This window comes from Ahaetulla prasina, chromosome 14 (assembly GCF_028640845.1).
Source record: "Ahaetulla prasina isolate Xishuangbanna chromosome 14, ASM2864084v1, whole genome shotgun sequence".
NCBI lineage: Eukaryota > Metazoa > Chordata > Lepidosauria > Squamata > Colubridae > Ahaetulla > Ahaetulla prasina.
Genome location: NC_080552.1, coordinates 3,532,914 through 3,556,203, shown reverse-complemented (window position 1 = coordinate 3,556,203; position 23,290 = coordinate 3,532,914). Strand labels below are relative to the sequence as shown.

Below are 23,290 nucleotides of genomic sequence, written 5' to 3'. Positions count from 1 at the left end.
GCCTTCCATCTCTACACTGACCGCCCTGGATGTCTCTTCCAGACCGCCTCCCTCGATTTTTGGGGGGCTGAGGTTATAGCAAATGCATCAATTTTTGCTTTTTAACAACGTAGAACACTAATTTGCTATCATATTAATGGTGTTCTGAAGAGCATAATATTAGACATGCTGCATCCAAAATCAGTTGCACAAAAATAGTCTAATTCAGTTCCTTTGTAAATAGTCCTAAGATAAGCCAATGAGTATGTATTTTTGATCAAAAACTTTATCTAAAAGTAGCAATAGCACTTATATACAGCTTCACAGTCCTTTACAGCCTTCTCTAAGCTGTTTAGAGAGTCAGCATCTTGTCAACAATCTAGGTCCACATTTTACCAACCTCGGAAGGATGAAAAGCTGAGTCACCCTTGAGCTGGTCAGGATCGAACTGCCAAATTGCAGGTAGCTGACAGACGTAGCCTGCAGTACTGCCTTTTAACCACTGCGCCATCATGGCTCTACAGCGGATAACCGCCAGCCAATAAAAACCTGTGGTATTTGATCTTTTCTAAATGCGTTTTTCACAGCCTTACTCAGCCTTCTAACATCAGTAGAAAGTGGCAGAAGATGAAGAAATAAATCTTTGGGAAGAAAATCTAAGCAGAGAAAGAACCTGGCAGCAGGGTAGGTGTCCCAGGGACTCCATCTTCTCACTATACAACAGAGTTCCCCCAACATTTCTGGCTTTGTGGACCAGCGGGAGGAGGAAGGGATGGTTCCACATGAGTGGCTGACAAGCAAGCACACACATAACTCCATTTGCGTGAATGGTGTGCACACACGACTGCTGCTCATGCAAATGGATCATGCGTGCATGCGCCCATTCACTGCTCACACAAGTGAGGATGTGCATGCGCGCGCTCACCGGCTGTTTCCACAGACCAGTTGTGATCCCCTCACAGCCCACTAGTGGGCCATAGGGCACATCTTGGGGACCCCTACCATAGAACACACTCCAACATTTCCTGAACCATTTACTGGGACAAGCCTGCTGGTGGGGCATGGTAGAAAAGGGCGCCATTTTGTGGGTCCTGGAAGTCCTCTAATGAGGGAAGACATCTGAACTGCTCTAACACCGTGCTGGATAAAGGTGGAGCTCTATCTACATAAGAAAGGTTAGCTTTAAGCCCAGCCCTCCCTCCTTTATGTGACATTCCTAGGCCCAAGTGGATGTTTTGTTCCCTCTTACCTGGCTGCTTCTGGCTGCTGCTCAGTCCTGGGCTGTCGGAGACCAGCTGCTCGTGGGTCCCGGTGCTCTCACCTGCCTGGCTGCTCAGCAGTTTAGATGGCGCCCTCAGGTTGGCAGCAATCCCTGGCAGTGGCTGTCCTCGCTTCAAGAGTTGCTTCTGCTCCTGGTGCCGAAACCGTGGTGGCACTTCTCGAGGTGGGTAGCGTGGTGAAGACGGCTGCTGCGCTTGCGGATTGTTGCCGACAGCCCGTTTGGCATTATTGTTGCCACTAACACTGCCGGTGACTATAGAGGTGGTAGGAGGGGCTGAAGCAGGGAGTGGCTGGCTTGTACCAGGCTTTGGGGGTTCTAACACTGTCCGCCCCCAAAGAGAGGAGGAAAGGAAGGGAGAATATATTTAGTAAATTATTGCAAATATGATCTCTTAAAAAAAACAAAAATACACAATGCGGCTGTTATGGTAAGAGCTACTTGAGTTTAAGGGGAATCAGTCTATCGATAGATGCCACTTTGATTGCAAACAATTCAGGCATGAAACCTCTTGACCAGCTAATTAGAAAACTGGTCTCTATAATCTATTCAACGTATTTATGAATGCCCCAATACCAAAACAAAAAAAAAGCATGACTTTTTCTCTTTTTTTTTCTCTCTCTTTTTTTTTTATAAACTGTTACATGAAAAATTGACTCTTTGGGACTATAAAACATTTATTATATTAGGGGATTGGAATGGTGTAATGGATATTAGAAAAGATAAAAGAACTCTTTCTAAGAAAATTCCTATGTATGCAAAACTGCCTAAATCTTTTTTTGATTTGATGGAAGATTTTGAGTTGAAAGATATATGGAGAAGGCAGAATTTTTTTTTTTTTCAAAAAAGTTTTATTTTGACATTCTTATCCAATAACATATCCAATAACATATTTAATGTACCATCATATACAATTAATCGGGTCTGCCTGGTCACCACCCCCTTCCTTTTCCTTTTACTCTCCTTCTCTACCTTCTTCTACTTTCCATAACCATCCTCCCCCTCTCTTATCTACATCCTCTCCTCCTCCTCCTCCTCCTCCTCCTCCTCCTCCTCCTCCTCCTCCTCCTCCTCCTCCTCCTCCTCCTCCTCTTCTCTTTCCTCCTTCTCTCTTCTCCTTCTTTCCCTTCATTCTAAAGTAGTAGCCAGGCAGGTCCGATCTTACATTAATTATACATCTTCAATCATCTTTGTACATTAACTATCAATCCATTTTCTGCCCCTCCCTCCTTCCCTTCCTCCCCCACCCCCAGGACTTCCGAGAACCGAGTACAGGGTATAAAACTAACAACAAAAATTAAAATCTAGCACAAATCATAATCCATAGTCATTCCTTAAAACCTCCACTCCCCTTCCAAAGACAAAGAAGATACTTTTCTTCCACTCCATTATATATCAGACCATTCCACTCCTAGAGTTCTCAGAAGTTTCCGATTGAGTTAGTGTTTATTCTTGAATAAAGTACATAGTTTTTAATATCCAACCTTCATCAATCAATATCAAAACAACAATTTTGATGATAGAGACTATACTTATTTTTCGGACAGGCACCAATCTTTTTCACGTATTGATTTTATATTAATTACCAATGACTTGCTTTCTAGGGTTAAGAAAACAAAGATATTTCCAAGGTGTTTAACTGATCATAGTCCGGTATGGATGGAGTTGCAATATGAAGGTGGAAGAAGATCATGGAGAATAAATGAAAATTTGTTTAGATATGAGGATAATGTAAATCAATGTAAAAAACAAATGAAAGAATTTTTTGATTATAATTTGAATATGGGAACTTCGATAGAAATGGTGTGGGACGCTAGCAAGGCCTTTATGAGAGGTAATTTGATATATATTAATAGTAGACAGAGGAGAAAATTACAAAAACAGCGTAGGGATTTAGAAGAGGAAATTCAGAGGAAACAACAATTACTGGTATATAATCCACATGATTTAAAAATTAATGAGGCGATAAAGATATTACAGAGTCAATTTAATATGTTAATGGCAGATCAGGTGGCAACCAATATACAATATGCTAAACATAATACTTTTTGTAATGCCAATAAATCAGGAGGTGGTTGGCTTATATGTTAAGGAAAAGACAGAAAGCAGGTACTATTGAAAGAATTGAATATAAGGGATTGGAATGGTGTAATGGATATTAGAAAAGATAAAAGAACTCTTTCTAAGAAAATTCCTATGTATGCAAAACTGCCTAAATCTTTTTTTGATTTGATGGAAGATTTTGAGTTGGAAGATATATGGAGAAGGCAGAATTTTTTTTTTTCAAAAAAGATTTATTTTGACATTCTTATCCAATAACATATCCAATAACATATTTAATGTACCATCATATACAATTAATCGGGTCTGCCCGGTCACCACCCCCTTCCTTTTCCTTTTACTCTCCTTCTCTACCTTCTTCTACTTTCCATAACCATCCTCCCCTCTCTTATCTACATCCTCTCCTTTCCTCCTCCTCCTCCTCCTCCTCCTCCTCCTCCTCCTCCTCCTCCTCCTCCTCCTCCTCCTCCTCCTCTTCTCTTTCCTCCTTCTCTCTTCTCCTTCTTTCCCTTCATTCTAAAGTAGTAGCCAGGCAGGTCCGATCTTACATTAATTATACATCTTCAATCATCTTTGTACATTAACTATCAATCCATTTTCTGCCCCTCCCCTCCTTCCCTTCCTCCCCCACCCCCAGGACTTCCGAGAACCGAGTACAGGGTATAAAACTAACAACAAAAATTAAAATCTAGCACAAATCATAATCCATAGTCATTCCTTAAAACCTCCACTCCCCTTCCAAAGACAAAGAAGATACTTTTCTTCCACTCCATTATATATCAGACCATTCCACTCCTAGAGTTCTCAGAAGTTTCCGATTGAGTTAGTGTTTATTCTTGAATAAAGTACATAGTTTTTAATATCCAACCTTCATCAATCAATATCAAAACAACAATTTTGATGATAGAGACTATACTTATTTTTCGGACAGGCACCAATCTTTTTCACGTATTGATTTTATATTAATTACCAATGACTTGCTTTCTAGGGTTAAGAAAACAAAGATATTTCCAAGGTGTTTAACTGATCATAGTCTGGTATGGATGGAGTTGCAATATGAAGGTGGAAGAAGATCATGGAGAATAAATGAAAACTTATTTAGATATGAGGATAATGTAAATCAATGTAAAAAACAAATGAAAGAATTTTTTGATTATAATTTGAATATGGGAACTTCGATAGAAATGGTGTGGGACGCTAGCAAGGCCTTTATGAGAGGTAATTTGATATATATTAATAGTAGACAGAGGAGAAAACTACAAAAACAGCGTAGGGATTTAGAAGAGGAAATTCAGAGGAAACAACAATTACTGGTATATAATCCACATGATTTAAAAATTAATGAGGCGATAAAGATATTACAGAGTCAATTTAATATGTTAATGACAGATCAGGTGGCAACCAATATACAATATGCTAAACATAATACTTTTTGTAATGCCAATAAATCAGGGAGGTGGTTGGCTTATATGTTAAGGAAAAGACAGAAAGCAGGTACTATTGAAAGAATTGAATATAAGGGTAAAGTGAGATTTCAACAGGATAAAATTAAAAAAGCTTTCTTGGAATATTATACAAATTTATATGCCAGAGATACAATATTGAATATGGATATTGATAAATATTTGAAAGAATATAAGGTTAAAGGTTTAACTAATGAACAAAGGGAAGAGTTGAATCGGCCTATAACTTCTGAGGAAATTATTTTGGTAATAAAGCAATTAAAAATAGGGAAATCCCCGGGCACAGATGGACTTACAGCAATATATTATAAAAAGTTACAGGATGAGATAGTTGGTCCACTTATGGAGTTATTTAATCAGATACTGATGGGAGGAGGAGTGCCACCATCATGGAGGACTACTTTTATTTCATTGATACCAAAAGAGGATCAGGATTGTACTAAGCCTGGGAATTATAGACCGATTTCACTCTTGAATAATGATTATAAGATTTTTGTGAAAATAATGGCAAATAGGTTAATGGAAATTGTACAACAAAGGATTCATACTGACCAGTCTGGTTTTATAAAAGGGAGACAAATGAGGAATAATGTTAGGCAGATAGTGAATTTATTGGAATATTTGGAAAAGAAAAATCAGATTCCGGCAGCGTTTATATTTTTGGATGCAGAGAAAGCTTTTGATCGTTTGCATTGGGAATTTTTATTTAAATTAACAGACAAAATGCAATTTAGAAATGGTTTTATAAGAATACTTAGGGCAATTTATGGAGAGCAAACAGCTCAGATAATAATTAATGGTAGTTTGACAGATAGTTTTAAAATTGGGAAAGGAACAAGGCAGGGGTGTCCTTTATCACCTTTATTGTTTATTTTGTCTTTGGAACCTTTATTGGATAAGATAAGAGAGTTAAGGGAGATAGAGGGTATTAGAATTAGAAGACATGAATATAAAGTCAGAGCATTTGCAGATGATTTGGTTGTTATGTTGACTCAGCCTATAAATTTGAGTGTATATTTGTTGGAAGTAATTAATCAATATGGAAGGGTCTCAGGGTTTAAAGTGAATCAAAATAAAACAAAAGTGTTAACCAAAAATATGATTAAGAACCAGAAAGAAAAACTAGAGGAAATAACAGGATTTGAAATTGTAAAAAAGGTTAAATATTTAGGAGTCTTTCTTACTTCATCAAATGTAAAATTGTATAAGAATAATGATGTGTTATGGAAAAAAATTCAGAGGGAAATGAATACTTGGAAAAAATTACAATTATCTTTGTTGGGGAGAATAGCAGCTATAAAAATGAATGTTTTGCCTAAATTCTTGTTCTTGTTTCAGATGATACCAATAATTAAGAAAGACAAAAATTTGGAAGAATGGCAGATTGGAATTAATAAATTTATATGGGAAGGGAAAAAAGCGAGAGTCAAAATGAAAATAATGCAAGATACACGGGAAAGAGGAGGATTAAAAATGCCTAATTTAAAACTGTATTATGAAGCAGTTGTTCTTTCGGTAATAAGTGATTGGTTTAATTTGACGGAGGAAAGGATTTTGAATATAGAAGGTTATGATTTATTATATGGTTGGCATGCATATTTATTGTATGATAAGAAAGTAGACAAAGCTTTTAAGAATCATGTGTTGAGAATTTCTCTTCTGCATGTCTGGAAAAAATATTATAAGTTAAATTATAAAATTCCTATATGGGCAAGTCCTCAGCATGCAGTAGAGAATATAAATATAGAACAGGAACAAGAAATGATTACTTATAAAGATCTTTTACATAATGAGAGGGGAAATTTACAACTAAAATCTTTGGAGACATTAAAAGAAGAAGGGAGGAATTATACTTGGTTTCAATATGGACAGTTAAAGGCTAGATGGAAAGAAGATCAGAAAATTGGTATCATTCAAAATGAAGAAAATCTGGTTAAACAAATTAGAAATCAAACTCAGGGGCATATAAAGAGATTGTATACTGTGTTGATAGAAATAGATTCTGAAAGAGATTTAATAAAGGATTGTATGATAAAATGGGCACAGAATATTCAAGAACCAATAATGTTGGAAACATGGGAAAAAATTTGGGTTAGAAATGTTAAATTTACATAGCGCAGAATTTAAGGGAAAATTTTTATAAGATGTTTTATAGATGGCATTTAGATCCTAAGAAATTATCATGTATGTATCCAGATATGCAAGCGAAATGTTGGAGATGTAATTGTGATGATGCTACATATTTTCATGTATGGTGGACTTGTAAGAAAATTAAGTCTTTCTGGATAAGAATTTGGTGGATTATGCAGAATGTTCTGAAGAAGAAGATAAAGTTCCTACCACAATTTTTCCTTTTGGGAATCACAACGGACTGTACAGTGATTGAGACTAACTTGATTTTGAACTTAATAACAGCAGCAAGACTGTTGATTGGACAATATTGGAAGAAAAAAGATTTACCCACAATAGAAGAATGGATATTGAAAGTTTCCAATTTGGCTGAGATGGCTAAAATCTCAGCCTTCTTGAAAGACAGTACTCAAGAAAAATATCTAAATGAATGGAAGAATTGGATTGATTATATTCAAAATAGATATCAGATTAAGAAATTTCAGATTGCCTTTGAATGAAGGACGTTGTTTTTGATTTTAATGGAAGAAGTCAGGTTATGTGAGAGAGAAGGATTATAATTGTGTTAGATTTTAAAAATTTAATGTATGACTGTTTGTTTATTGAACTATACCTTGTGTTTGCTCCGGGAAGTCGGGGGGGAGGGGGGTTTTGGAGGGAGGGGGGAAGGAGGGGAAAATTTAATTGTTGTTGTAAAACCTTTTCAATTAAAAAAATAAAAAAATAAAAAAAGCATGACTATCAGAAGTTAAGAAATGCTCAAAATTGACATGTTTACCCAATGTATCGACATGCACTTCATTCAGAGAACAAAGAAACAGGACTCAGAAGCTTCCAGCAAAAAAAAAAAAAAAAGCAGTCCTTCACTGGACTGGTGAAGCTTTGGCCAAAAGCTCCAAGTTTTCCCTGCACTACCCAGAGCGGCAAGTCCTGGCAAAAGGCGGATCAGGAATGTTCAGGTCCACTCTGAAGGCAGAAGGCTGCTCCTGGGTATGACCTTGTAAATGGAAATTGCCTGGCGGAGCCATCGCTTTATGAAGCGATTATGGTGTCCTCTTAGGATGGACAGAGACAGGAGCTCACAAGCACTTTCTCCAAGCTGAAGTACATCCTGGTGGCTTAAGTAGAAGCGTGGAGTCCTTTAGAGGAGGGGTCTCCAACCTTGGCAACTTTAAGCCTGGCGGATTTCAACTCCCAGAATTCCCCAGCAAAGCTGGCTGAGGAATTCTGGGAGTTGAAGTCCGCCAGGCTGAAAGTTGCCAAGGTTGGAGACCCCTGTTTTAGAGCATTTCAGAAGGCCAGGTGCAGTGCAATGGTACCAGTTCCTGCTCTTCCTTTCCGGTGGAGCGAGAAAGGAATAGGCAGCAATCTGGCCATATGCCGATATTTCATCTTGGAAGAGCCCCAGGAAAGCACGGAAAAGGGCACCTGGGGAAATGCAGGAATGGGTGAACTGTGGCTGCCTCTGACTCACTTCTCTGGACTCAAACTGCAAAATGAGAATCTCTGGTTGAGGAGAGACAAGTGGAAAGGGGAAGACACTGAAGGAAGAGAAATCAAAGGAGCCACATGTATAAAGACGGAAGAAAATTTCTGTCACCCTAAGAGCCATAGGGAAGCAAGTGGCGAATGCTCTTGAATGGCAGAGAATACACCCATTTTTATCTCTGGCAGAATTTGGAGGCAAGACTGAAACGGAGTAAAAAATGAGTCAAGTTGCACTGCAGTGAGTTTAATGGTTTTCCCCCCAATCATATTTTACATGGATCAATCTCTTTAAATCTATTATCACTTTAATCTGTTGATTAATGTTAAGCAAGCAGCCTACTCCAAATGCTGCTATTCTGGAGCAAGGAGGGGTAGCTCAGAGCCAGCTGAGATAGAACAACACTGATGGTGAGGAACTCTTCTGCTGTTTACTGACAAAGGAGGAAATTAAAAAGCTATGCCTTAAGCTTTGCAGGTTTATTGAGTTAATCCTTTCTGAACACAGAAAGGGGTATTTAATCGTTTGCACTACTCTTCCAGCTAATGATTCACTTCTACTCAGAATAATTCCAGAGGGAGAAGTAGAGCTGTGCAAGTCTGTAGTAGCAAAAATAAAAATAAAAAAATCACGAATCTGGTAGCATTTTTATCAACTCGTGAAACTCGTGCCTTTTAATAAAATTTGTGAATCAAAAAAGGTGCCACCAGATTCCTTCAGAATAATTCTGCAAGCTAGAAATATTGCCAGGTCTGTGGCATCGAATGGATCCCATGGACAGTCCTTGACTTACCAATGACCATTTAATGACTGGCTGAAGTCACAACAATGGCCTGGGAAAGGGGGATTGATGGTCTGTAAAGCATTTCCGGCTAGAGCAAAACATCCGCCTCCTGCAGTCACATGATTGGGCATTTGAAAACTGGCTCACTTTTACGAGTGGCTACAATGTCCTGTGGTCTTGTAAACATAACATGCAACTTTTTTTGCTGTTTTCTGGCAAAAAACCCCCCCCCACTATTTGGGAGAGTGGATTCAGATTTTTGACTGCACGATTTGCTTAACAACCATTGTAAAAACTGGGTCTGGTCACCCGGTGCCTCAACTTCTGTCTGCAATGACTTATAACCAACATTCTGGTCCCAATTATGGTCTTAAGTAGAGGACTGCATGTAAGGATCTTGATCACCAACTAGTGGCTCAGGAAATGGTGCTTCACCTGTTAGTGGACAAGTCTACATATATCAATGGCTATTAATATGGGAACCGGGCCAGGCAAGCGGTAGGTGAGCTCGTGAAGCTTCCTTTGCATATCCGTGGGATCTAGGTGACGTGTAAGAAACCAACCCGCAACGCCCGTAGGTCCGTGGAGCCAGAAAGGTTGGGGACCGCTGCATTAATATGTATTGCAACAGTGTGGTTAAGGTGCTGGCCTAAAAATCAGGAGACTGTGAATTCTAGTCACCTCACTAGGGTTGCTGTTGTGGGGAAAGGAGGAGGAAGAAGCAGTCTTTATTGGTATGTTTAGTGCCTGGAGTTGCAGATGGTGTGGGGGGAGGGGGGGAAGGCAAGGTGATAAACATTTAAAGAAAACCAACACCAACACCAATAGCAATTTGATGCAAGAGGGACAGTATTCCATTAGCTTGGTCAGAATCTTTTCTGAAGCAGGAAACCAGACGTCTGCAGATCAAGGGAGCCGCAGGGAAGTTCCATTTTATTTCTCACAGAGAACAAAGACAAAGTGTTATCAGTGTGAGAATGTCCTCCCCAACACAATATTTGTGAATGGACACTATCAGGAAAGCCTGCACCGTCTGCTTTTCAGTTTGCTTTGATTTTAGAGAGCTTCCATTTTATTTATTACGGGGAAAAAAGGAAAATGTTTCTCTTAATGGGATCTTCATCCCAGAGGCAGAATATCTGCAAAGATTCATAACACCACTGCCAACTAAAAGAAATGGGCTAGCAGCCAAAATTCTGCCCCGAGTACTTTCAGGGCAAATTAGGCTTCAGTAACAACTTCAAAGGATTATTAACCTGCTTACTCTCTTGACTGATCTCACTTTGATGCTTGCATGATCAGATATATTGGTCACATCAGAACCTTGTGCAAGATTTCCTAGTTTTCCACTTTAATACAAGCAGGGATTTTTTAGGAGCATCTGGTCCTAACTTTCAATTATTTGACCAACTTCACTAAAGACAGGATCTGGTCGTTTGTCACCTGACGAAGACCCATCCTCCTAATACGACCAGAAACTAAATCCCTTTATTGCACAAGATGAAATAATGCTCATTTAACCATTTGCCCTCTTATTGCCACTTTTAAAACATGGCTCGGGTGCTGCTCTAAGGAATGGCCCGACAAGCGCTCAGCCTTCAAATGGCATCAAATGGTGAGCCACAAAACCTCCCCCAAAGGGCAAACTCCACTCAGCACTGGGGAAGCCTTTTTGCTTAGCACAAAGGGGAGAGAGAAAAAAGAAAAGACCCGCCACTTCACAACACTAAAGACTCTGCTACGAGCAAAATGATGAGGGTGAAAGGTTTTCCAGGTATTTTAGCATCAATCCAGAGAAAGGAAACTGATCCAGTTTTAAGGAAAGTGTTTTTCTTAGGCAAAGGGCTCATACTTATTTTCCAGAAAGTATGCATTTTGCAAACAGTTCTAATTTTTGCTCAGCTCTCACGTAAGAAAAACAAAAACGTTAAATTTTGCTGTATTAAGGCTCAGTTCAACTATCGACTAGAAATATATGGACATATTTGAAATGAAGACTATTCAGAGAGCTGATGAACATACTACGTATCTTCAGCTGAATGCCTTTGCAAGATCAATCTCCTCGGTTCTCGACTGAAAAGCATCTATTCATGTTAAACAAATAATCACCACAAGGTGATGGTACAAAGGCGAGAGCATGCCCTGCCCCGTTTCAGGCTGATAACACCTCTTCTCTTACTGTTACAGAAACGCTATTGAGCTTGAAAGGCAGAATACTTCCAAACCGGCTGGAAGATGGGGGAAACCACACGGTGGTAAGGTAGGAATCAACCACTCTGAACTCAAGACTGTTTTGGACTTAAAGCAGAACACTTCAAGTTCAAAGCACTTCAAATTTGAAACATCCCCCCTTCAATTTTTGCAATACAACATACTTCTTATACATCAAGCACATTTTCTAGGAAGCACAAGGGAGAATTAAGCTAACTAATGAAGGAAAACAGTTTAGCTGGATTCAGTTCATATGATGAAGGACAAGATTTCTGCTCTATCAACCATAAAACATTTGTAAGCTCTTTAACTGAAACTAAGGGCCTCTGGGAAGGAACCCATAAGCTGCGCTGTGATGTCACCCCCATACCCTGGGGGGGGGGGGAAGGAGTGAAAATGTTAAGTTTGTTCAGTGTAAATGTTGCGTGAAAAAAGGAAGAAGGGCATCTTGCCCAGCCCTCCCCAGCAGAAAAGCAGAACAGCCAAGCCAACAGATACTTAAACCTTTTCTAGCCTTGCAGATTGGAATTCTTGTGACGAGAAAAAAACAACAACAAAGGCAACTGGAAAAATCCAAGACTCCCTGAGAATTTAATCTAGTTGAGGATGACACCGGATTTTATAAGCAAACAAACAGGATTATCACTGCCGGTTTCAACTGGCAGGACAGGAAGCAATCAGGAAGCTCACAAGAATTGATTACGTGGAAGATGCAACTGACCCTAACCCTAACCCTGCCCCATTGCAAGCCTCTTGTTAACTTTTACAGCGTCCCTAGGCTACCCCACTCTTAATGCTCTCTGGGTACCAACAGTAAAAAAAAACAACAGGACTCTCCAAACTCAGCAACTTTAACACTTCAACTCCCAGAATTCCTCAGCCATCCAGTCAGACAGCCAACAACTCTTTAAATTGCCACGTTTGAAGACCCCTGGTATAAAATAACAGTACAATCTGAACAAAGCCACAAATACAGTGGCATCCTATAAAAAAACAAAGAATCCATTCTAGTGTGGAATGAATTATAAAAAAATCCTTCCCATGGGAAAATGCTTCACTTTTGAATTAAAAAATAAAAGACTTTAAAAATTGGACACTAGAGGGAACTAAAGATTAAGAAGAACACCAAAACTTGATTTACCGATACAGAAAAAAGCAAAACATTTTAACATCTGTCTTCAAGGATAGTCGGGGACAATGGACAGAAGTTAATATCTGCCTCCATAGACAGACTGTATTTGCAAGATATTATGGGACAGGAATAAGTATTACCTGGTATGATTGAGATTGATTTGAAAGTGGCAGGCTTAAAAATGACTATACTGGACATACACAAGAAACCTGCTGACATCTTAATAATTAAAAGGGCCGTGCTAATAACAAACCAAGAAAGTGACCTGGATAATTTTCAAAAAAGGCTTGTTAACATTTTGAAGGATCTTGTGAGAAAGGACAAAGAAAAGAAAAGAAAAAGACATCAAATTCTAAGACGTTATTTGAAGGGATTAAAGATTGGTTAGACTAAAAAGGAATATAAAGTTGATTTACTTGGTTAAGGTTAAAATAGAAATGTTATCTCTTAATGGATTCTGCTGACATCAGGACTGAAATGACAGTTTTTATGCATTTGTTAAGAGGAAAAAGAGATCATTTGTTGTATTTTAAGAGAAGAGATAATTTAAGAGAAGAGATAATTAATTTTAAGAGAAGAGCTATTAAGATTGCGAAAGGAACGAGACAGGGATGTCCCTTATCACCATTATTGTTTGTTTTGACTCTGGAACCATTATTAGATAAAATACGAGAATTAACGAAAATAGAGGGAATTAAGATTAGACAATATGAGTATAAAGTTAGAGCTTTTGCAGATGATGTAGTGGTTACGTTAACGAATCCTATAAATTCAAGTAGATTTTTGTTGGAAGTAATTGATAAATATGGAAAGGTATCAGGATTTAAAATAAATCAGAATAAAACAAAAGTGATAATTAAAAATATGTCTATACAACAGAAACAAAAACTAGAGGAAATGACAGGATTTGAGGTAGTAAAAAAGGTTAAATACTTAGGGGTCTATATTAGCTCATCGAACAAGAAACTTTATAAGAATAATTATGACTTGCTATGGCAAAAAGTTCAGAATGATATGAGTGTCTGGAAGAAATTGCAGTTATCCCTATTGGGAAGGATTGCGGCTATTAAAATGAATGTGTTACCTAGATTTTTGTTTCTGTTCCAGATGATACCAATAATTAAAAAGGATAAAAATTTGGAAGATTGGCAGATTGGGATTAACAAATTTATATGGCAGGGTAAAAAGGCGAGGGTTAAAATGAAAATAATACAGGACTCACGGGAAAGAGGTGGTTTAAGAATGCCTAACTTTAAATTATATTATGAAGCAGTAGCCCTTTCAGTAATAAGTGACTGGTTTAACTTAACAGAGGAAAGAATTTTGAATATAGAAGGTTATGACTTGTTATATGGATGGCATGCGTACTTATTTTATGAAAAAAAAGTGGATAGGGCTTTTAAGAATCATGTGTTGAGAAGTGCTCTTTTGCGGGTCTGGAAAAAATATTCCTATAAATTAGATTACAAGATTCCTATATGGGCGAGCCCTAGACATGCAATAGAGAATATAAATATAGAACAGAAACAGGAAATGATTACTTATAAAGAACTTTTGTATGCTGAAGGAGGTAGATTGCAATTAAAATCATTACAGGTATTAAATGAAGAAGGGAGGAATTATACTTGGTTTCAATATGGGCAAATAAGTGCTAGATGGAAAGAAGATCAAAAAATTAGTATAATGCAAAGGAGGAAAATTTAATAAAGCAAATTAGAAATCAGACCCAGGAGCATATAAAGAGATTGTATAATGTGTTGCTTGAAATAGATTAGGAAAAGGATTTGGTAAAGGATTGTATGATAAAATGGGCACAGAATATTCAGGAACCAATAATGTTGGAAACATGGGAGAAAATTTGGGTTAGAAATGTTAAGTTTACACAAGCACAGAATTTAAGGAAAATTTTTATAAGATGTTTTATAGATGGCACTTAGATCCCAAAAAATTATCATGTATGTATCCTAATATCCAAGCGAAATGTTGGAGGTGTGATTGTGATGATGCTACATATTTTCATATTTGGTGGACTTGCAAGAAAATTAAGGTCTTTTGGATAAGAATTTGGTGGATTATTCAAAATGTACTGAAGAAGAAGATAAAGTTCCTGCCACAATTTTTCCTTTTGGGAATTATAACGGATTGTACAGGGATTGAGACTAAATTGATTCTGAATTTAATAACAGCAGCAAGACTGTTGATTGGACAATACTGGAAGAAAGAAGAGATACCTACAATAGAAGAATGGATATTGAAAGTTATTAATTTGGCTGAGATGGCTAAAATCTCAGCATTTTTAAAAGACAATATGCAGGAAAGATATTTAATTGAATGGAAAAATGGATTGATTATCTACAAAACAGATATCAGATTAAGAAATATCAGATTGCCTTTGAATAATTAGAAAGTTATTTTATGTAATGGGGAGGGGGTTGGGAGATGAAAAGCTTTGGATGTGGTTATTTGGATTGGAAGGGAAAATTTTATTCTATGTTTGGTTTATGTATAACAATACCTTGTGATTGACCCGGGAAGCCGGGGGGGGGGGGGAGGGAGGGGGGAAGGGGTGTGTTTTTTTGGGAGGGAGGGGGGAAAAGGGGGAAAATGTTTTTGTTTTTTAAAACTCTTTCAATAAAAAAAAAAAAGAGAAGAGATAATAAGCTACTAAAATTGTCTATACTTGTGATGTAGGGGGAAGTCATTTCTTTACACATTTCTTTTCTTTTTTTATTATATTTTTTCTATTTCTCTATTTTTCTTTATTTTCTGCACCTTTTATTTTTTCTTCTTTCTTTTTTTAGTTTGTATTCAGTTTTACTGTTGTAATTGTAACCTTTGATAAAAGTAATATTTTTAAAAGGAAAATATGCGTAAGGACTTAAAATTATGTTATAATTTAATAGAGAATTTGTGTTAAATGATGCACTGTTGATACATGACTCCAGAAAAATTATCTAGCATGTATAAAAGTACTTCCAAAAAAACCTTCAGCTTTTTTTCATTTCTTTTAGTTTGTATTGCTGTACATTATAAATTACAATAGCATTACTATAAAAAGTTATTTCTAATTGTTGTTAGAAATGTAAATAGCACGATGGAGCTTTTTTACCATGCATGGCAATCTTATGAAAAAAAAAACTGGGAGACATATGATGATGCAGAGTTTTAAAAATTAACACTCAGATGATACCAGAATATCTTTTTACTAGGATTTATGGATACAGATAGTCCTTGACTTATGACAGCATTTGGGACTGGAATTTCTGTCGCTAAGTGGTCCCTATAATTAACAAATCCCACATTTGGCGAGGCAACTTAACAGTAACAAAGTTGGAAGGGACCTTCGAGGTCATCTAGTCCAACCCCCTGCTTACACGGAGATCTATACTAGGGATTCGAACCACCAAACTTTCTGATGGACAAGCTCAGCATCTTAGGCACTGAGCCACCTAGCCAGGCTCTGCCTGTTTCCCACAACCAAAGTCAGTGGGGAAGCCAGTAGGAAGTTGCAAGTTCCAGGCCCACAGGCAGATAAGCTAGGTCAGAGAGGGAACAAGGAGGTATGCGGCACAGGTCAGGAATGGTGTGAGAATGGCTGGTGCAAACATACAGGAGATGGGAAGATGCATGAATGGAAGAGACCCCAGGGACTTGAAACTTTCCTTCTCAGCTTCCCCAAACTTTCTGGGGAAGCTGGCAGGAAAGGTTGCAAATGTCACATGATTGTAGGGCACTAGGAAACTGATCATAAGTGTGAAGGGATACAGGTAGTCCTTGACATACAACTATTTGTTTAATGGCCAATCCAAGGTATAACCGGGCTGAATAAATTGATTTATGACCTGTCTGTACAATTATTACTATTGCAGCATTCCCAATCACCTGATCAAAATTTGGAATCTTGGCAACTGGCATGTAAACCGCAAGTGAGCTGGCGACAAACGAAGTCAATGAGGGAAACCAGATTCCCTTAACAGCCACATGATTTGTTTGACTGTGTGATTTGCTTAATGATCATGACAAAAGGGCTATAACATTGGGCACAACTGATTTAAATACCAAGCAAGTACCAAGAAACTTCTGGGGTGATTCTATTTTTAAACCTATTGCACAGGTTTACAGAGAAGGAAAAGGAAAACTCAGAAATTTAAAGAGAAGGATTCCCTCCAGTTCAGGTGTATGTACATGAGAAAAAGGATTTTTCAAGTCTGTCAGCCTTCCTGAATGGGTAAGCCAGACAGGTAACAGAAACAGTGGAGCCAATTCTTTGTTATTAGATGGCTACATTAACAGAATCTTGCAAGTTTGAAGGTACAAACTCCTGCTACCACTTCATCCTTTTTGCTTCATCCTAAGTTTCTTTCTCTGATTTTAAGCCACTGGGGGCTCCTGCCTCTCTTGTCTGACTGTTTCCTAGGCAGCCTCTCTTTCCCTTTCCCCCCCAAGTCATCCATATATTCCACACAAAAAATTAGAGTTAATCCTTTTTGTCTATTTCTGACCTAATGCACTGAAATGGAATCTTGGTTTGATTTTAAACACAACCCTTGAAAAACACCTCATTGAATTTGGTATACAGTGCATAACTTCACCTTTTGGTTTTCTGAAAACAAGGCTTTTAGCTTCGAGGGAAAAAATTCTGGCTTTTAAAATGCTGCAGGCCACAATGTTTGATGAGTAATCGGTAGCATTTCCATCTGGATTTCTGCCACTCTCTCCTTCCACTTCTCTAGCAGATTATGAACCACGAGATGCTTAGGAGAAGGAATTTCCTTCAGTGAATTTGTTGCCTTTTGCTCTCCTAACTTTGTGGGCCTCAATGAGTAAGACTGAGTATGACAAGTGATGGGAAGAACAAACTGCCTGCAAGTGCTTTTCAGACCTCAAAGCTGAACATCTGGAAATATCTGATCCTACCTCCATCAGATCCTACCTCTTATAGAATCTGCAGTCAAACCATCCCCCCCGCTCCCAATGAGAGAATACACACCAGTTATGGGGAAATAATTGTAGTATTTCAACTAACTTACCTTTGTTTTTTTGTTCAGTGGCCTGTGAAGTAAAAAAAGGAAATTTGGTTACTGATTTCCTGACTTTGATCACTACTAGACCTACTACCAATTTAGGGGCATTATTGGCTTTCTTAAGAAATGCCTAACCAGAAATGAAGGGCTGTCACAAAGAGCAGCAGCCAAACTTGTTTCTCTATTGCCCCAGAAGGTAGAATCAAAACTAACAGAATAGAAAGAATTCTTTATTGGCCAAGTGTGACTGGACACACAAGGAATTTGCCCCTGCTGCATAAGCTCTCAGTGTACATACCAGTAATAAGTGGGCATGATCATAGTCATCGTAAAAATACATCCATATAAATCATAAGATGCAACACTGCTACCATAATAAACTAGGAAGAATGACAAGCGTCTCAGGAGGAACTTCCTGACTGTAGCAAGTGGCAGATGACTGATGTATAGTGATGAGGTAGTTGCAAAGGAGGCTGGACCATGGAAGGGAAGCTTACCCAAAACAGGTGATTATCTGAATCCTTTTCAGTCAGGATTTTATTCATTTAAATCAGGGGTCTCCAACCTTAGTAACTTTAAGACTTAAGGACTTTGACTCAGCTAAGCTGGCTGAGGAATTCTAGAAGTCCCCAAGTCTTAAAGTTGCCAAGGTTGGAGACCCCTGATTTAAATGACAAGGCTGCTCTATTCCTTGACGATTCTGAGCTTTTTGTGCTCGTTGGTTGTGCCTGTTTCTGCAATACTAAGGGTAATGGTCTACTAAATGATGACCCTTGTCAGGATCCATCTTGGTGGTCTTGATACCCTCAACCGGAGCATCCTCCTGCACTGCTTTATGAGCTGGGGATTGGCGGCACCATCCTGCAGAGGTTCCACTCCTACCTCAGCTGGTGATCATGGGAGATCAACACTTGAGTCCCTAAAAACCTCAGTGTGGAATGCCTTGGGGACCAGTGCTTTCTGCCAGTTTATTTTAACATCTACATGAAGCTGCTGAGAGAGATCATTCAAGAGTCTGGAATGAAGTGTCATCAATATGCAGATAACACCCAGTTATACATGCCAAGCCAGGCTGAGGCAGAGATAGCCCAGAAATCCTGAAAAGATTGGAGCCAGAAAGCATCTGGAGGCAGTGAACGAAACCTAGATAAAATCCCGCCAGTCCAGAGTCACCAGTAGCCAAGACACATTTGACTCTTGATGGGGCTGAACTCTCCCTGAAGGATTCACAGCACAGGGACCCTTGGCTGCTACTGAAAACACAAATAAAACTGTAGATGGAAAGGGTCTCTGCCCACATCCTCATTACCATTCAGTTGGATGGCTAATTTAACACCCCCCACATCTGACCTGGAATCTATACAGCTGGTACAAAATGTGTCGCTATATTCCTGGTGAAACAGCCCCACCAGGCCAAAACAATACCTACTTTGAAGTCACTGCAATAATTGCCAGTTGGCTTCCAAGCCAACTTCAGAGTGCTGGTAAATTCCTTTAAAACCCTGCACAGCACAGCGGTCAATAGCAAGCTCTTGCTAGATTCAAATCTTCCTATCAGATTGAATAATGAAGAGAGGCCTGTGCAGGACCCCTTCCCTTCAGAGTTCATGGGTCTTGGACCAGGTCTTCCTAGGGATGACCCCCTACTCTGTGGAATATTCTGCTTCCCCCCCTTTGTGTGCAGATGGGCCTGCAGATGGCAGGGTTATAAGCACATCAAAGAAATCTGGTTCAAACTTTAGTTTGTTTAGTTTTAAGGGCACCCGTGATGCACAGTGGTTAATTTTTTAAAAAATATTTTAATTTTTTATATATAATTTTTTATTCTGTTTGTTTTGATCTTATATCCTGACCAAAGTCTGGTTGGAATAGGGCAGCCTATAAATATTGTGAAATAAGCAAACAATACTGAATGTTTTTTAGAAAGTGACTCAGCACATTACAATGGACTTTCAAGTAAAAGCTCTCAAAAGTTATTTCTACAATAAGAGAAGCCGATATTTGTTCTTCCACATGCCTCAAAATGTAGCTCTAAAAATCAAGTCTATTGGAAACTTAAGGTAGTAAACTAAACAAAGTCATGCTGGAACTTGCGTTTTAAACTAAATATTGCAGAATAAACTAGAGCAGGAGTCTCCAACCTTGGCAACTTTAAGCCTGGCGGACTTCAACTCCCAGAATTCCCCAGCCAGCAAAGCTGGGGGATTCTGGGAGTTGGAAGTCCGCCAAGCTTAAAGTTGCCAAGCTGGAGACCCCTGAACTAGAGAGTGGCCCTCTCTGAGGTCAGCCTGGTCTTCTGCCAGAACACTTCCCCATTCAAGCCAAAGAGCTGATGGGGCGATGCATGGTCTTCCTAGGTGGGAATGCTTATGGCTTGGCCCAATCGCTGGCAACCACAGCAAGTAAAAATGGATGTTAGGACAGGTGCAGGAACTGCTCCCACCCTAGGCCAAAGGAACGAAAGGTAAGCAAATGATTTGTGACGGGGGTGAGGGAAGCAATGTGGGGGACCCAGTGGGATGGGAAGCTGACCCTTGCAAGACCTGTGGGGATCCAGTAAGGTGGGAGGGGAGGATTGGGAGGGGGGCATGCTGTAGTAACTCTGTGGACAGTTGTAAAGGCAAATAATTGGGGGGACGTTGCAGTGGCCATAACTTTGAAACAGGGATATAAATACCTTTTGGAGGGCCTGTTTTAACAGTTAGAACAATCTCTAAGCAACCAGTTGTAAGTCCAAGGATTACTTGTAGTTTGATTCTAATAAATAAGCTTCAGGGAGACTTTTAGTAACCTTACACTGCTTTTAAAAAAAATATATATTCTAAAGTCAAAACAAAACAGTTTCCCCCTCAGACCTTTCTATTACAGTATTTCAACTAGCTTCTGGCTTGGTGGAACCCCCCCCCTCCCGCCCGCATTCTTTTTAAAAAATGTTCTGCTGAAAGAAACAATGGGAACTTAAGTCCCTTTATTTTTTCAATAGAAGGATGACAAAGGTAGTTCACGCTAGGTGCTATTTGTCAACTAACAGAAAAAAGGTTAAGCAAATGATTAAAAAGAGTATTACATCAGCAAGTAATAAGGAACAGTCAGACACACTTTTTCAAGACTTCATGTGCCTGACACAGAAGTAGACAAATGAATTAACTTCCAAAAACGTACTTGAAACATAAAAACAGCAGAAATGTTGACTTTATCTTCATGCATTGTATACTTTTGATTTTTGTTGCAAAACCCAATGAAAAATACATTATTGCCACCTGGTAACCAGAAAGCTAATGCTGTATCTAATGCACTTTCACAAAATCTTTTTGCATTCTACAATACTTCTGATAAAGGAAGGCATATACCACAAAAAATATGACAATGGGTATCTGGATATTTTTCAAATTAGTAGGAGGCAGAAAAGAGAATGGGGAGGATATAACTGGTTTCTCTCAGTAAAGCTCTTGACTGGTTACTTTAAATTACCACCTTGATGAACATATTTTACTTTTTTGTCTCATCTGATTTTTATAACGTTTCCAAAACGTTTCCAACATATTAAGAGACTATTCCTAGTCCATCATCTAAGCCCTAGCTAAGTAGGCATAAAGAAAAAGACGTGTAAGTGTCAAATTCTTAATTGTCATGGGATTTTTTTTAAAAATACGGTACACTGTATTTAAGGCAATTTTTTTTTTATTTGCATTTATATCCCGCCCTTCTCCGAAGACTCAGGGCGCCTTACACTATGTCAAGCAATAGTCTTCATCCATTTGTATATTATATACAAAGTCAACTTATTGCCCCCCAACAATCTGGGTCCTCATTTTACCTACCTTATAAAGGATGGAAGGCTGAGTCAACCTTGGGCCTAGTGGGGCTTGAACCTGCAGTAATTGCAAGCAGCTGTGTTAATAACAGACTGTCTTATCAGTCTGAGCTACAGAGGCCCTGTAATTGAAGAAACTTTTTGAGTGTAGGTCCCCATGAGTGGCAATTACCACAGCTAACAATTTTACCGGATCCAATTATTGTTCAAGATGCTACCTTGTTGAATCCATGTGCCATGACTGCACCACAGGCTAATGCTTATTGCCAATAATCAAACAAGCAGAAAGGGCAATGCTACCACATACCAGAGGACATAAACCCCTCCTCATTTACTTCTCCAACAACTAGTAATAAGAGGGAAAGTGCCTTCATTACTGTCATGCCTTTGATAGTTTTATTCTACGTGAATTTCTAATCCGCCTTTATTACCTATATTGGTTCACATGAAATCTTATTTTGCATCATTCTATCCAAAGCTTATGAATTCTACTGGTTAACAGAAAACGGTGTAGATAAGAAATGTATCACTATTATTTATGGTGATGTATACTGTAGCATTATTGTTACAACATGTTTGTGTGTAGTGCGTGTGTATATAATTTTATTTATTATTTATTTATGTATTAAATTTTTATGCCACCCATCCCTCCCACAAGGTGTCTCTGGCGTCATGTGATATTTCTATCCCATTATACAGTACTCAGGGTTTTTCTAAATTAATACGCCCTAAGCAAGTATCTTAAGTAGCACACACACATCTGGAACATCATTCCGGTAGCCCGAGGGCACTACCTCACTTCATGAAACACCTTACTCTCCCGCTCACCTTCTTCTGAGCAGCTTCTTTCTTTCTCTTGTCGTCTTTCCTCTTTCTCTTTTCTTCCATCAACTGTTCTTCCTCCTCTTGCACCAATTCCCTAGAGGATAGGGCTGAAGTTAGGAATGCATTCTGGAAAAATATCCTAACTACTACAGGTAGTCCTCACAAACACTCATTTAGTGACCATTGGAAGTTAAAAATGGCACTGAAAAAAGTAACTTATGACCTCTCCTTGCACTTATGACCACTGCGGCATCCCCATGTTCGTGTGAATAAAATTTGGGGAGTTGCAACTGGCATGCCTTTATGATGGTTGCAGTGTCCCAAGGTCATGTGATCGCCATTTATGACCTTCCCAGCTGACTTCTGACAAGCAACGTCAATGGGAGAAGCTGGATTCATTTAATGTCCACTTAATAACTGTAATGATTCATTGAACAACTGTGGTAAAAAGATAGTAAAATTGGATGGGACTCACTAACAACTGCCTTGCTTATCAATGCAAAATCGGGTCCTAACTGTGGTCATAAGACAAGGACTACCTGTAATATGTTCCTATTAGACCTGAACTTTACTTTTTAATAAAAATGAAAAGCGACATATTAGTTTATTTGTTGAGCTTTCATTTCTATAAAACCAATTTGTTGCATTACATTAAAAACAAGTATGATCAACTATCCAAGTTCAGAGAAGGCATCTGAGCAGAATTTGGGGATTAAGGTCTGTGGAACGAGGAAAGGGCTTGAAATGATACAGGGAAGTGATGGTGAACCTTTTTGCCATCACGTGCCAAAAGCAGGGGGAGCGCGGGGGGAGGGATTCGCATGCATGCCCATACCCATAACTCAATGCGCCCCCTGCAAACGGGCGCGTGACCCCCCAGCGCTCCCCCAGCTTTTGGCATGAGATGCTATGGTGGACCCGGTAGGCCCATTTTTCGCCCTCCCCAGGTTCCAGAGGCTTTCTTGGAGCCTGGGGAGGGTGAAAACGGCCTTCTCCACCCTTCCGGAGGCACTTCCAGAAATTGGCAAATGAGCCGTCTCCCAACTTCCGGTGGGCCCGGAAGGCCCGAAAATCAGCTGGCCGGCCCACACATGCACGCCGG

General features: G+C 39.0%; 1 protein-coding gene across 6 annotated transcripts in view; it reads right to left on the bottom strand.

Annotated features, from left to right (window-relative positions):
* Positions 1–23,290, bottom strand: part of TNRC6A (trinucleotide repeat containing adaptor 6A) — a 61,035-nt gene that overhangs the window by 20,645 nt on the left and 17,100 nt on the right. For 5 of the 6 annotated variants that reach the window (XM_058156887.1, XM_058156883.1, XM_058156885.1 and 2 more), the window contains 3 exons: positions 22,192–22,282; positions 17,556–17,577; positions 1,229–1,582 (listed from right to left, as the gene is read on the bottom strand). In XM_058156887.1, the coding sequence (XP_058012870.1) occupies positions 1,229–1,582; positions 17,556–17,577; positions 22,192–22,282 (467 nt within the window). The remainder of the gene's footprint in view (positions 1–1,228; positions 1,583–17,555; positions 17,578–22,191; positions 22,283–23,290) is intronic. The other variant, XM_058156889.1, reaches the window with a different exon arrangement.